The following is a 16,302-nucleotide window of genomic DNA, read 5'->3' as shown; positions in this document are numbered from 1 at the left end:
GCATTTCATCATCCCACTGAAGGCTGGGGGGGAATCTGCACATTAGCTGCACTGTGGTCCTCTCTGCTCTTCCCCCTCTTTCCTCCTCCTCCACACATCCCCCTCTCTCTCCCTATGAAAGGACTTGTTTGTTCTCCTGGACTTTAGCGCTGACCCCTGTCTCTCTATCTATCTCTGTCTCTCTCTCTCTCTGTCTCACTCTCTCTCTCTCTCTGTCTAAATTCAATTCAAGGGGCTTTATTGGCATGGGAAACATATGTTAACATTGCCAAAGCAAGTGAAGTAGATAATATACGAAAGTGAAATAAACAATAAAAATTAACAGTAAACATTACACTCACAGAAGTTCCAAAAGAATAAAGACATTACAAATGTCATATTATGTATTTATATACAGTGTTTTAACGATGTGCAAATGGTTAAAGTACAAAAGGGAAAATTAATAAACAGAAATATAGTTTATATTTACAATGGTGTTTGTTCTTCACTGGTTGCCCTTTTCTGGTGGCAACAGGTCACACATCTTGCTGCTGTGATGACACACTGGTATTTCACACAATAGATATAGGAGTTTATCAAATTGGATTTGTTTTAATTCTTTGGGTCTATGTAATCTGAGGGAAATATGTGTCTCTAATATGGGCATACATTTGGCAGGAGGTTAGGAAGTGCAGCTCAGTTTCCACCTCATTTTGTGGGCAGTGTGCACATAGCCTGTCTTCTCTTGAGAGCCAGGTCTGCCTTCTGCAGCCTTTTTCAATAGCAAGGCTATGCTCACTGAGTCTGTACATAGTCAAAGCTTTCCTTAAGTTTGGGTTAGTCACAGTGGTCAGATATTCTGCCTCTGTGTACTCTCTGTTTAGGTCCAAATATCATTCTAGTTTGCTCAGTTTTTTTGTTAATTCTTTCCAACGTGTCAAGTAATTATCTTTTAGTTTTCTCATGATTTGGTTGGGTCTAATTGTGTTGCTGTCATGTGGCTCTGTGGGGTCTGTTTGTGTTTGTAAACAGAGCCCCAGGACCAGCTTGCTTAGGGGACTCTTCTCCAGGTTCATCTCTCTGTAGGTGATTGTAGAAATTAACGTCTCTTTTCTGGATTTTGATAACTAGCGGGTATCGGCCTAATTCTGCTCTGCATGCATTATTTGTTGTTTTAAGATGTACACAGAGGATATTTTTTGCAGAATTCTGTATGCAGAGTCTCAATTTGGTGTTTGTCCCATTTTGTGAAATCTTGGTTGGTGAGCGGACTCCAGACCTCACAAACATAAAGGGCAATGGGTTCTATAAATGATTCAAGTATTTTTAGCCAGATCCTAATTGGTATGTTGAATTTTATGTTCCTTTTGATGGCATAGAAGGCCCTTCTTGCCTTGTCTCTCAGATCGCTCACAGCTTTGTGGAAGTTACCTGTGGCGCTGATGTTTAGGCCGAGGTATGTATTGTTTTGTTTTTTTGTGTGTGCTCTAGGGCAACGGTCTCTCTCTCTCTCTCATCCGCCCCCATGCACTGGTTTCACCCTGTCTGTGGGTCATTGATGTGTGTTCCAGTGTTGTGTTAATGTCAACGAGATAGCCTTTTGTTTGTGATAACACCAACTTGGTTTGATGTTGTCTGATGCAGCTCTCTACCCTGAGATCTTTGTACATCAGGTTAGGTTCATAGCAGGTGAGGAGGAGTTTGATGTACTGGGGTAGAGGGTACAAATCCCACATAGTACATAGTGTAATTTTGTAAATGTATTGTTAATTCTTCATATTATGGCCTAACAATCACATACATACATGCATACATGCATACATACATACATACATACGTACATACGTACATACATACATACATACATACATACATACATACATACATACATACATACATACATACATACATACATGTTTAATATCAGGAATGTCACAATCATCTGTCTCTTACTTCCTGTGTCCTGTAGGGGTTGGCGTCCCGTTGATGTTGACGTATGTTTACGGTGTCGTCCCCATGTCGCTCTGTCGGAACGGATTGTGCCGACCGCGTAATGAGCCTCCGGAAACACACACGATACAACTGGAAGACCTGGCCAGCTGTAAGGGTTCTTACTATATTGTATAGGTCACTATAATGTATATACAAAAGTATGTGGACACCCCTTCAAATTAGTGGATTCGGCTATTTCAGCCACACCCATTGCTGACTGGTTTATAAAATCGAGTACACCGCCATGCAATCTCCATAGACAAACATTGGCAGTAGAATGGCCTTACTGAAGAGCTCAGTGACTTTCAACGTGGCACCGTCATAGGATGCCACCTTTCCAACAAGTCAGTTTGTCAAATTTCTGCCCTGCTAGAGCTGCCCCCGGTCAACTGTAAGTGCTGTCATTGTGAAGTGGAAACGTCTAGGAGCAACAACGGCTCAGCCGCGAAGTGGTAGGCCACACAAGCTCACAGAACGAGATCACTGAGTGCTGAAGCGCGTAGCGCATAAAAGTCCTCTGTTGCAAAACTCACTACCGAGTTCCAAACTGCCTCTGGATGCAATGTCAGCACATTAACTGTTAGTCAGGAGTCTAATCGCCCAAGATCAGTGCCTGACCTCACTGCTCTTGTGGCTGAATGGAAGCAAGTCCCTGCAGCAATGTTCCAACATCTATAGGAAAGCCTTCCCAGAAGAGTGGAGGCTTTTATAGCAGCAAAGGGGGGGACCAACTCCATGTTAATGCCCATGATTTTGGAATGAGATGTTCGGGGAGCAGGTGTCCACATACTTTTGGTCATGTAGTGTATATACTAGATATATACTGTATATTATTACTAATTATAAACTAGGTGGTTCAAGCCCTGAATGCTGATTGGCTGACAGCCGTGGTATATCAGACCGTATACCATGGGTATGACAACCATTTATTTTTACTGCTCTAATTACGTTGGTAACCAGTTTATAATAGTAATAAGGCACCTTGGGGGTTTGTGGTATGTAGCCAATATACCACGGTTAAGGGCTGTGTCCAGGCACTCCGCGTTGCGTCTTGCATAAGAACAGACCTTAGCCGTGGTATATTAGCCCTATACCACACCTCCTCTGGCCTTATTGCTTAACTATAATCCATTTTCTAATTCAAATACTTGTTTCGACCTATCATTTGGGGGGGGGGGTTTCACTAAAGACTGCATACTGTCAGAATTACCAATCAAAAACATCTGTTGGAGGCAAACTCTCCCACCCTCTGGTTATTCTCGCTTCTCTTCCTCATGAAGTCACTAGTCTAGCTCTCCCGCTCACAAGCGAACAACAGCTGCTGAGCGTAAGTCTTCAGAACATGTCGAGAGATTTAGTACTAACCCGGAAAGTTTTTTTGTTTTCGAGTAGAAATTCAAACGTCTACTTCTCAGTCTCCATTGGTAGCTAGCGTCACTGCTAGCTATTGAGACTCGGTTAGCCCACGCTGCAAGGCTAACTTGGCTAGCTCCCTGAGAGCCAGCTTACCTCACTAGCATACCCTACTTGCAACACGGTAGCTTTGCTAGCTCCCATCTAGTCTAGTTAACCTACTTTCACTCGGTTTCCTTCAACCAGCACTGAGCTAGCCACGGCACACCTGTTAGCTAGCTAACGCCCCAGTAGCCTCGCGGCTATAGCATTATACAGTGTTCAATATTGCTAGCTGTTAGCCACAAGGCTCCTAACTACCTTGCCCCACTAGCCTGGGGCTTTAGCCGTTATACAGTGCTCAATATTGCTAGCATTAGCCACAAGGCTAACTAGTTAGCTTGGTTTGTCATTTACACTAGCAACTTTTTTGTTAGCCACCAGCAGCAGGCCTTCTAACTAGCTAGGCCACGCCATCTGCAGGTTGTTCTTTCAACAGGCATTGCTCGGTTCCCTAGCCTTGTCCCAAGCACTGGCCACTGCTATCCCATTCCAGGACGAGCCTAGATGAGCCTAGCACAACCCCTATGTTCTTGTGCTTGCTGCTCCATGATAGCGGGGAAATATTCCCACAGGCTATAAATTAATTGCTTGGGTAGGGAACATGCCCAAGAGGCGCTTCTATCTTGTTCATCCCTCTTGCCTCTGAGCCAACAGATACAGCTGAGGCTCAGCTCTGTTCAACTGAGCCCAGTTGGGCTGAGGTTATGGATACCTCGACTCTCCCCACACTGTCTGACGACGTAGTGTCAGGGGAAGGCAAGTTAGGGGATGACGATGGGATCAAGTCCTTGAGATAACGCAGGAGTTGGGAACTTACAACCCTATTCTCCCACCCTCTGACTCGACATTGAGTGGCTGTCTTCTGTAGGGACTCCAGTCCCACACAGCCCTATAAAGGAACTGCTTCCACCAGCATTAGCTTGCTCATGGGATAAACCCCTCACTAGCAGAATTATTGCTAAGGGTACCCCAAGCCTGGATATGCACCATATGGAGGAATCTGGAATTGACAACACGTCACTGACTCACCACCTCAGCCACTCTCGCCGTGTTACTAACGACACCAGCCATGTTACTAACGACACCAGCCGCGTTACTAACGACACCAGCCGCGTTACTAACGACACCAGCCGCGTTACTAACGACACCAGCCGCGTTACTAACGACACCAGCCGCGTTACTAACGACACCAGTCGCGTTACTAATGACACCAGCCGCGTTACTAACGACACCAGCCGCGTTACTAACGACATCAGGGCGCTTCACTACCTGGGAAGGCAGAGCAAGATTTGCTGCTTTAGTTTTTTCAGAAAACGTACTTGGCCTTAGCCCAAGCAATTAGAGCCCTCAACGTGACCTCTTTTATTGATGTGTTATTAGGCTGAGCTACTGGAGGGGAAGCAACTGAACTAGCCTGGGTTACTGGAACGGGAAGGGAAGCAACTGGACTAGCCTGGGTTACTGGAACGGGAAGGGAAGCAACTGGACTAGCCTGGGTTACTGGAGCAGGGAGAGAAGCAACTGGACTAGCCTGGGTTACTGGAGCAGGAGGGGAAGCAACTGGACTAGCCTGGGTTACTGGAGCAGGAGGGGAGCAACTGGACTAGCCTGGGTTACTGGAGCAGGAGGGGAAGCAACTGGACTAGCCTGGGTTACTGGAGCAGGAGGGGATGCAACTGGACTAGCCTGGTTTACTGGAGCAGGAGGGGAAGCAACTGGACTAGCCTGGGTTACTGGAGCAGGAGGGGAAGCAACTGGACTAGCCTGGGTTACTGGAGCAGGAGGGGAAGCAACTGGACTAGCCTGGGTTACTGGAGCAGGAGGGGAACCAACTGGACTAGCCTGGGTTACTGGAGCAGGAGGGGAAGCAACTGGACTAGCCTGGGTCACTGGAGCAGGAGAGGAAGCAACTGGACTAGCCTAGGTTACTGGAGCAGGAGGGGAACCAACTGGACTAGCCTGGGTTACTGGAGCAGGAGGGGATGCAACTGGACTAGCCTGGGTTACTGGAGCAGGAGGGGAGCAACTGGACTAGCCTGGGTTACTGGAGCAGGAGGGGAAGCAACTGGACTAGCCTGGGTTACTGGAGCAGGAGGGGAAGCAACTGGACTAGCCTGGGTTACTGGAGCAGGAGGGGAAGCAACTGGACTAGCCTGGGTTACTGGAGCAGGAGGGGAAGCAACTGGACTAGCCTGGGTTACTGGAGCAGGAGGGGAAGCAACTGGACTAGCCTGGGTTACTGGAGCAGGAGGGGAAGCAACTGGACTAGCCTGGGTTACTGGAGCAGGAGGGGAAGCAACTGGACTAGCCTGGGTTACTGGAGCAGGAGGGGAAGCAACTGGACTAGCCTGGGTTACTGGAGCAGGAGGGGAAGCAACTGGACTCAGACACCCTTTTTTTTACCCCTTTTTTTCTCCCCATTTTCGTGGTCTTGTTTGATCGCTGCAACTCCCATATACGGATTCGGAAGAGGCGAAGGTCGAGAGCCATGCGTCCTCCGAAAAACAACCCAACCAAGCCGCACTGCTTCTTGACACAATGCACATCCGACCCGGAAGCCAGCCGCACCAATGTGTCGGAGGAAACACCGTACACCTGGCGACCTGGTCAACGTGCACTGTGCCCGGCCCGCCACAGGAGTCGCTAGTGTGCGATAAGACAAGGACATCCCTGCCGGCCAAACCCTCCTTAAATCGGACGACGCTGGGCCAATTGTGCGCCGCCCATGGGCCTCCCGGTCGTGGCCGGCTGCGACAGAGCCTGGGCTCGAACCCAGAATCTCTGGTGGCACAGCTAGCACTGCAATGCAGTGCCTTAGACCACTGCACCACCCGGGTAGACCCAGATGCTTGATAGGAGATCTGTATGATTACAAACCTGAGCCTCCCTGCTTCCCGTAGTGCCATCCAAAGCCGTGGTCGTACCATGAACCTAGGGTGGTAGGAGAAAGGGAACTTTGGCTACTCTTATCCAGCTTAACCCCCTAGTCTATTGATGCACCTGTGGGTCAATCTAAGTAACATAATAAAAATAAATCACCATCAAAATCTGTCAGTTAGAGATATCGTTTTGTTGTTGTTGTTGTTGTATGGGCGTCTCAATCCACTGCATCCGACTAGGTCACCCTTCCGCGTCTGTGGTGGAAAGTGGCCGAGCTACAGAGCTGTTTGTCAGACCAGGAGACATTCACGAAAACGTCTGTAGCATCAGAACTAACTAATATGACCACTCTATAGAAAGGTGAGACTCTCAAGAATATGAAGGTGTTCTACGCTTTGCTCTACAACAACCACAAGTGTCACGGGAATCGTCTAACGGTAACTGATAGAAATGAATGGAAGTATGGAGGTAGTTTACTGCCAATAACAATACGGGGTTAAATATGTGTTTAAAAAAAAACATTTCCTGAGATTTCCTATACAGTGCCTTCGGAAAATATTCGAACCCCTTGACTTTTTCCAGCCTTTTTCTAAATTGAATAAATTGTTTTTGTCCCTCATCATTCTACACCCAATACCCCATAATGATGAAGTAAAAACAGGTTTTTAGACATTTTTGGTAATTTATAAAAAATAAAAAACGGAAATGTTATATTTACATAAGTATTCAGACCCTTAACTCAGTACTTTGTTGAAGCACTTTTGGCAGCGATTACAGCATTGAGTCTTCTTGGGTATGACGTTACAAGCGTGGCACACCTGTATTTGGGGAGTTTCTCCCATTCTTCTCTGTAGATCCTCTCAAGCTCTGTCAGGTTGGATGGGGAGAGTTGCTGCGCAGCTATTTTCAGGTCTCTTCAGAGATGTTCGATCAGGTTCAAGTCCGGGCTCTGGTTGGGCCACTCGAGGACATTCAGAGACTTGTCCCAAAGCCACTCCTGCGTTGTCATGGCTGTGTGCTTACGGTCGTTGTCCAGTTGGAAGGTGAACCTTCACCCCAGTCTGAGGTCCTGAGCGCTCTGAAGCAGGTTTTCATCAAGGATCTCTTTGTACTTTGCTCCGTTCATCTTTCCCTCGATCCTGACTAGTCTCCCAGTCCCAGCTGCTGAAAAACATCCCCACAGTAAGATGCTGCCACAACCATGCTTAGGGATGGTGACAGGTTTCCTCCAGACGTGACACTTGGCATTCGGAAAAATAGTTACATCTTGGTTTCAACGGACCAGAGGATCTTGTTTCTTTTAGGTGCCTTTTGGCAAACTCCAAGCGGGCTGTCATGTGCCTTTTACTGAGGAGTGGCTCAACACAGTCCTGTTTCGGAGGTCTATGGAAAATTCCTTCGGCCTCATGGCTTGGTTTTTGCTCCGACATGCACTGTCAACTGTGGGACCTTATATAGACAGGTGTGTGCCTTTCCAAATCATGCCCGATCAATTGAATTTACCACAGGTGGACTGCATTCAAGTTGTAGAAACATCTCAAGGATGATCAATGGAAACAGGATGCACCTGAGCTCAATTTCGAGTCTCATAGCAAAGGGGCTGAATATTTATATGTAAATAAGGTATTTCTGTTTTTTTATTTTTAATAAATGTGCAGACATTTCTAACAACCTGTTTTCTCTTTGTCATTAAGGAGTATTGTGATGTCATTATGGGGTATTGTGATGTCATTATGGGGTATTGTGATGTCATTATGGAGTATTGTGTGTAGATTGATGAGGATCCTTTTTTTATTTAATCCATTTTAGAAAATGGCTGTAATGTGAAAACGGTATACACCGATCCGGTTCTCCAGGCAGAGGGTGCTGCTACTCTGTAAAAAGGCAAGGGGGAACCTTAAACCACTTCGCCCTACGGGAGGACAGGATTCCAGGGTTCACTGGGAAACCCCCTCAGCCCTTTTTAGGATTCTGAGGGGTGTTTTTGTTCCTCCATTTGGCAAAAATGACTTGGTTAGGTTACGGAGAACACTCCATTGAGCTAGACATCAGTCGGAGGGGGGGGGGGTGTCAGAGCCTCAGACGGGTATCTGGTACTCCAGAGTCCACAAAGCCTCGGCTTATCCTCGTCCCCTTTTTTACTGTGATTGGTTCACACATCCGGGCCACTGCCTGCTCTACCTCCCTATGTCACGGGAGCGAGCGGCTGACAAACTATCTTTGCTCTTGAATTCTGTCCTCCATTGATCAGGGCCAAGACATACCAGTGATGTGGCTGTCCTACTGAGCATGATTAGGAATATTGAACTGCAGTTGCTTCCTTCTTCCTATTTTACATCATGGCACTGGCTGCTCTGTTCCCGAGAGCCCGCTTCCCGCATATATCAATCCTGACTTACTGCATTCTGGTAGACGTGACAATCTGATAGGGAGAGACCCCATCCGCTAACACGGTGACCAGGCCGTTTGGGGTTGAAAGAGCTGACTCACCCAGGCAAAGTGGGTGGTTCCGTATGCTTTCCCTCCTCATCTTCGAGCCCCTCCATGACCAATAATTTTCCAGTTTGGCAGTTTTACAACCCTGCTTATGACCAGTTCTTGCAGCTATCGTCACACGGAACATAATACTTCTTCATCCTCCCCCAGATGCTTTAGCCCTTGGTGCATAGCCGGTGAGCAAGACTAAAAATATATATATTTTTAAATTACAACAGAAAAGAGACTGGTATGAGTGGACTGTGATCTACCAGCCACTGTTCGCGGCAACAGTCTGCCCAGGGGTTTGTTTTTCCAGGTTAATGTACCTGAACCCATCTTTGGCCAGGGTCGACTTTTTCAATAGTCGCACCTTGAAACCTATGGCTTTTTCACCTGTCGCCTTCCCTTGAAGTACGTCCCCGTCCTTATCCAGTGTGTGTGATTAGCTTCCACTTGGATTGTAGGAGAGATCGGGCAAGGGTATCTTGCTCTTCGCTCACTGGGTTACCACCCTTGGAAGAGGGTGGGACTTTCTCTTCTCTTCGCTCACTGGCTTACCACCCTTAGAAGAGGGTGGGACTTTCTCTTCTCTTCCCTCACTGGGTTACCACCCTTGGAAGTGGGTGGGACTTTCTCTTCTCTTCGCTCACTGGGTTACCACCCGTGGAAGAGGGTGGGCCTTTCTCTTCTCTTCGCTCACTGGGTTACCACCCGTGGAAGAGGGTGGGCCTTTCTCTTCTCTTCGCTCACTTGGTTACCACCCATGGAAGAGGGTGGGCCTTTCTCTTCTCTTCGCTCACTGGGTTACCACCCATGGAAGAGGGTGGGCCTTTCTCTTCTCTTCGCTCACTGGGTTACCACCCGTGGAAGAGGGTGGGCCTTTCTCTTCTCTTCGCTCACTTGGTTACCACCCATGGAAGAGGGTGGGCCTTTCTCTTCTCTTCGCTCACTGGGTTACCACCCATGGAAGAGGGTGGGCCTTTCTCTTCTCTTCGCTCACTGGGTTACCACCCCTGGAAGAGGGTGGGCCTTTCTCTTCTCTTCGCTCACTGGGTTACCACCCATGGAAGAGGGTGGGCCTTTCTCTTCTCTTCGCTCACTGGGTTACCACCCCTGGAAGAGGGTGGGCCTTTCTGTTTCCCACTTCACCCTGCCGGATCATGGAGACCATTTTAGATGTATTTATAATGGCGAGGTGGATAGCTGTCTCATTATGCTGAAATTTGAGCCACGTATTAATCTGTCCCTCCCATAGTTAAGAAGATTTTCCTTAGGGGTTGTCTCTGCACCTTCTTGGTGCGTACTCCTTTTCGTTTCGGGACCTCTGACCTATGAATCCCTACATGACCCTAATCTAATGCTATATCAGTGTCTTGTTCTAAATAATCTCAAATTAATAAAACCTACAGATTGATTTATGGATGGTGAATGAGAATATTGAGGTACTGTAATACTGTTGTATGACGGTTTCCTATTCTGATACTAACTGTTTCCTGGTTTCCTAATCTGATGCTGAGTGTTTGCCGGTTTCCTAATCTGATGCTGACTGTTTCCTGGTTTCCTAATCTGATGCTGACTGTTTCCTGGTTTCCTAATCTGATGCTGAGTGTTTGCTGGTTTCCTAATCTGATGCTGAGTGTTTCCTGGTTTCCTAATCTGATGCTGACTGTTTCCTGGTTTCCTAATCTGATGCTGAGTGTTTGCTGGTTTCCTAATCTGATGCTGACTGTTTCCTGGTTTCCTAATCTGATGCTGACTGTTTCCTGGTTTCCTAATCTGATGCTGAGTGTTTGCTGGTTTCCTAATCTGATGCTGAGTGTTTGCTGGTTTCCTAATCTGATGCTGAGTGTTTCCTGGTTTCCTAATCTGATGCTGAGTGTTTGCTGGTTTCCTAATCTGATGCTAACTGTTTGCTATTCTGATGCTGTCGGTTTCTTGGTTTCCTAATCTGATGCGGTTTCTGAACTTCTCTTGAAGATCTTCTATTCTCTCATGTAGTCAGCGACCACTGGCCGGAACTGGGCGGCCAGACCAACCCCACTCTCAGCAACACCAGTGTCCAGGAAGTCCTGCAGGATGTTAGGATCAGCGTACAGGAAGTCTGTGTACTCCCCAACACCTGCAGTGCCGCCACGACCTCGAAACCAGACACCTGCGTGGGATTGGATGAGCAACAGGACAGCCAATCAGACTGTGAAGGAGCTGGGGTTGGGGGTGCTGGGATGCTGCATGACTCAAACGCATTCTCCTTGCGGTGAGTGAATCTTGTCATATATTTTTCGATTATTTATTTAATGAGCCTATTTTCTTTTTTTTAAATGTTTCAATACAGGTCAGTTCGATACAAATTAATGTATCCCCTCAGTTAAGAGAAACCGGTCAGTTCAATACAAATTCAATCGATTACAGAGACGGAATACAATATGGAAGTTTATTGAATAGTTTGGGGGTAGACGTCGTCTCCGAGGTGCTGATGACAGGTTGCCCTATTCTGGGCAGCTGGCATCGAAACCCCCACACACTGGCCTGAATGCCAAGCGTCACGTCTGGAGGAAACCTGGCACCATCCCTACAGTGAAGCATGGTGGTGGCAGCATCATGCTGTGGGGATGTTTTTCACCTGCAGGGACTGGGAGACTAGGCAGGATCGAGGGAAAGATGAACGGAGCGAAGTACAGAGAGACTCTTGATGAAAACCTGCCACAGAGTGCTCAGGACCTCAGACTGGGGCGAAGGTTCACCTTCCAACAGGACAACGACCCTAACCACATAGCCAACACAACACAGGAATGGCTTCAGGACAAGTCTCTGAATGTCCTTGAGTGGCCCAGCCAGAGCCCGGACTTGAACCCGATCGAACATCTCTAGAGAGACCTGAAAATAGCTGTGCAGCGACGCTCCCCATCCAACCTCACAGAGCTTGAGAGGTTCTGCAGAGAAGAATGGGAGAAACTCCCCAAATACAGGTCTGCCAAGCTTGTAGCGTCAAACCCAAGAAGACTTGAGTCTGTAGTCGCTGCCAAAGGTGCTTCAACAAAGTACTGAGTAAAGGGTCTGAATACTTATGTAAATGTGATATTTAAGTTTTTTTATTTTTAATAAATATGCGAACATTTCTAAAAACCTGTTTTTGCTACATCGTTATGGAGTATTCGGTGTAGAATGAGGGCAGGGAAACAATTTTATCCATTTTAGAATAAGGCTGTAACGTAACAAAATGTGGAAAAAGTCAAGGGGTCTGAATACTTTCTGAATGCACTGTAGATATCATTTCAATATCCTTCTCTGACTCTGAGTTATTCCTTTGATGTAATCTGCCCCATTTTATATATACATTTCTGAAATGTATCAGACCCATTCTTAATGTTATTCATGTCACTGTTTTAGGGAAGGAACAAACATTGAGGTGCGTGTGGAGATCGAGGCCCAACCTCGAGGTGCCCGCCAGTCCAGCCTGAGTAGTGTCCTGTCCATCCGTAGCCTATCAGCCGAGTCCCTGGACCGTATCCACTCAATAGACCATGCACACTCGCAAGATCACCTTGGCCACTCCCACTCCAGGGAACACCTGGACTCCGCCCACTCCCAGGAATACCTGTGTGCCTCTGAACATGAAGGAGAGGGAGAAGAAGAGGGAGGAGAAGAGGAAGGAAGAGGAAGAGACAGAGGAAGCAGGGACCACCTGCCTGTTTGAGTCGGACAATATCTGTGCTCCACCTACTCTGTAGACCACACCCTGCTTCCACTACAGGCTCCTCCCGCCAGCTCCACCCTCTGAGGAAGAGAGAGGAACATGGGGCGAGAGAAGAGGGAGAAATTGAAATAGAGAATGAAAGAGAAAGTGTGTGTGTGTGTGTGTGTGAAAGAGAAAGTCTCTGCGTGAGGGAGGGAGAGAGAGAGAGAGAGCCACGCAAGGATGGACAGAAAACATAGACACAAACCAGATAAATGACTGAACTGTTGATTGACTAGTTTAGGTGGCTGTTAACCTCCAGTTTAATTTACTGTTGTCCTTTCAGAAGATGCTGCTTTCCCTGCTCTGACACTGGTCTATTTGAAATGATTATTACCAAAGCCCTTACCCACGTATTTATAGTGACATGTGGCCGTGTGTCTCATAGATGAGACCCTGACCCTAGATCAGTGCTGCTACCGTGTGAGAGGCGCTTGATGAATATGTCTAATAAAACATGTAACAGGATTTGTTTAAAGGTTAGTTCTGTAAAGGGGTTAGCCATATGTAACGTGATGCTGCAACTCCTCATGTCCTGACACTGATTGAATCCCCGAGCTGGCGAGGTAAAAATCTGTCGTTCTGCCCCTGAACAAGGCAGTTAACCCACTGTTCCCCGGGCGCCGAAGACGTGGATGTTGATTAAGGCAGCCCCCCCCACACCTCTCTGATTCAGAGGGGTTGGGTTAAATGTTGAAGACACATTTTATTTAACTAGGCAAGTCAGTTAAGAACAAATTCTTATTTACAATGACAACCTAGGAAGAGTGGGTTAACTGCCTTGTTCAGAGGCAGAACGACAGATTTTTACCTTGTCAGCTCTGGGATTTGATCTTGCAACCTTTCGGTTACTAGTCCAACACTCTAACCACTAGGCTACCTGCCACCCATTTGAATACATTCAGTTGGACAACTGACTAGGTATCCCCCCTTTACCTCCCACACTGAGAGGTGATTATTCTTTTTTAACTGTAATGGCACCTTATTCCCAATTGAAGGATAGATCCCTATGGGCCCTGGTCAAAAGTAGTGCACTATATAGGGAATAGGGGTGCCATTTCAGATATAGCCTAATGTAGGGGATTTTCCTAACAGAGTTACCAGTTACAGTTAGCGTTAACTTGACTTTATGCAAACCGTTTTAACAGAGGACACTGTGGTCTGAAATTGGCCTGACTTGTTGGCTGCAATTGATGGTCTCAGAAACTGTCAGAGCCAAACCACCTTGATCCTAAAGTTATTGACCAAGCTGATGTGTCCTGATTCCACATCTAGTGGAGGAGCTGAGGTGGATAATTTATTGGTGGGCATACATTCTCTCAGTGCTGTGAATATGAACAATTTCCAGGGGCCTGGTTGTCCTGTGACGTTTAGAGGTAGACATGTCTTACATACTCTGTCTCCATCCCTAATGGCACCCTATTCCCTACAGTGCACTGCTTTTGACCAGTACCCATTGGGAATAGGGCCCATGTAAGGAATAGGGTGCCATTTGGGAAGCACATTCTCTTAACAGAGATGCATACTGCAGTATTTCACTAACAGCAGTAGCAGCACAGCCTCTCTCTAGCTAGAGCTTAGAACAGGGCCAGGGACTCTGATACTCTGGAGCTTGAGATGGCTGTCTGCTGGCTTCTGTCTTTCAAACCAGCATCTGATTTTAGATCTGGTAAACCGTGTTTGTGTCAGACAGACAGACAGACAGACAGACAGACAGACAGACAGACAGACAGACAGACAGACAGACAGACAGACAGACAGACAGACAGACAGACAGACAGACAGACAGACAGACAGACAGACAGACAGAGCTAGGGTTGGTCTGCTTTCAAAATGGCACCCTATTCACATTACATGGAACAGGGTGCCATTTGGGACAAAATCTTGACCTTCCCTGGCTTAGAATATCTATAATAAAGCTGCATGATTCTGCTCCACACTCACTGTGTATCCAGGCGTTAAACACACACACAGTCACTATTGAACTGCAGTACTATTGCTGTCGACAAACAGGAATCACCACCCAGGCCCAAACAGGAAACACAGGAAACACCACCCAGACCCAAACAGGAAACACAGGACTCACCACCCAAACAGGAAACACAGGAATCACCACCTAGACCCAAACAGGAAACACAGGAATCACCACCTAGACCCAAACAGGAAACACAGGAATCACCACCCAGGCCCAAACAGGAAACACAGGAAACACCACCCAGACCCAAACAGGAAACACAGGACTCACCACCCAGACCCAAACAGGAAACACAGGACTCACCACCCAGACCCAAACAGGAAATACAGGAAACACCACCCAGACCCAAACAGGAAACACAGGAATCACCACCCAGGCCCAAACAGGAAACACAGGAAACACCACCCAGACCCAAACAGGAAACACAGGACTCACCACCCAGACCCAAACAGGAAACACAGGACTCACCACCCAGACCCAAACAGGAAATACAGGAAACACCACCCAGACCCAAACAGGAAACACAGGAATCACCACCCAGACCCAAACAGGAAACACAGGAATCACCACCTAGACCCAAACAGGAAACACAGGAATCACCACCCAGACCCAAACAGGAAACACAGGAAACACCACCCAGACCCAAACAGGAAACACAGGAAACACCACCTAGACCCAAACAGGAAACACAGGAAACACCACCCAGACCCAAACAGGAAACACAGGAAACACCACCTAGACCCAAAAAGGAAACACCACCCAGACCCAAACAGGAAACACCACCCAGACCCAAACAGGAAAAACAGGAAACACCACCCAGACCCTCTCATTTGATCATAGAGCAGCTCAGTTCTACAAAACCTTTCTAGATTATTAGAAAATATTACCTGAAAAAAGAACAGAAAGATTCCTGAGTGTGAAATCCCATGTGAAGATGACCCCAGTAGAGAGAGACAGCCATGGGACTGGACATCCATGGTATAATGTGTTATATGGGCCTTAACACAGCCGTGGTATAATGTGTTATAAGGGCCTTAACACAGCCGTGGTATAATGTGTTATAAGGGCCTTAAAACACAGCCGTGGTATAATATGTTATAAGGGCCTTAACACAGCCGTGGTATAATGTGTTATAAGGGCCTTAACACAGCCGTAGTATAATATGTTATATGGGCCTTAACACAGCCATGGTATAATGTGTTATATGGGCCTTAACACAGCCGTGGTATAATGTGTCATATGGGCCTTAAGACAGCCGTGAATTTGAAGAGGAAAAAAACATTAATAAAGGTTTCACCATGAAGGACAAAACTGAATGTCGTGACTATTTGTATTTTATCAGTCACCTAATCTCATTCAGGCTAGTCCTAGACTGTGTCCCAAGTTGCCCAATGGGTCCTGGTCTAACGTAGTGCACTATAGAGAATAGGGTGCCATTTGGGACATAACTTTATACCCTTCCAACTCCAGTCTGGACCTCCAAGCCAGTTCCACTACATTTCATCATTGTTCCCCTCTAATCAGGGACTGATTTAGACCTGGGTCACCAAGTGGGTGCAATTAATTATCAGGTAGAACAGAAAACCAGCAGGCTCCTGACTTGTGGTAAGGTGGAGTTGAGTATCCCTGCCCTATACTATAAATTTAGCATGAAACATTTGACTTCAATAACATATGTATTAAAACCTATTTGTTTACCTAAAGACTATAATATCGTTATTCTATTACGTTGTGACCTACATTATTTCCACTGGTCTGAACAAAGTGAAGTAGGGACAGGAACAGGGAGTCAGGTCGAGGGGGTACAGGG

The 16,302-nt window shown here is 46.9% G+C and overlaps 1 protein-coding gene across 1 annotated transcript in view; it reads left to right on the top strand.

Annotated features, from left to right (window-relative positions):
• Window positions 1-15,808, top strand: part of LOC106571013 (E3 ubiquitin-protein ligase RNF19A) — a 67,510-nt gene extending 51,702 nt beyond the window's left edge. Inside the window, exons 8-10 of the mRNA XM_014143633.3 lie at window positions 1,949-2,080; window positions 10,762-11,038; window positions 12,172-15,808. Coding sequence (XP_013999108.1) covers window positions 1,949-2,080; window positions 10,762-11,038; window positions 12,172-12,478 — 716 coding nt within the window. The 3' untranslated portion in view covers window positions 12,479-15,808. The remainder of the gene's footprint in view (window positions 1-1,948; window positions 2,081-10,761; window positions 11,039-12,171) is intronic.
• Window positions 15,809-16,302: the final 494 nt, after the last annotated feature.

Source organism: Salmo salar, chromosome 15, assembly GCF_965601325.2.
Source record: "Salmo salar chromosome 15, fSalSal1, whole genome shotgun sequence".
NCBI classification, from domain to species: domain Eukaryota; kingdom Metazoa; phylum Chordata; class Actinopteri; order Salmoniformes; family Salmonidae; genus Salmo; species Salmo salar.
This window is presented reverse-complemented; position numbering and strand designations above follow the sequence as displayed.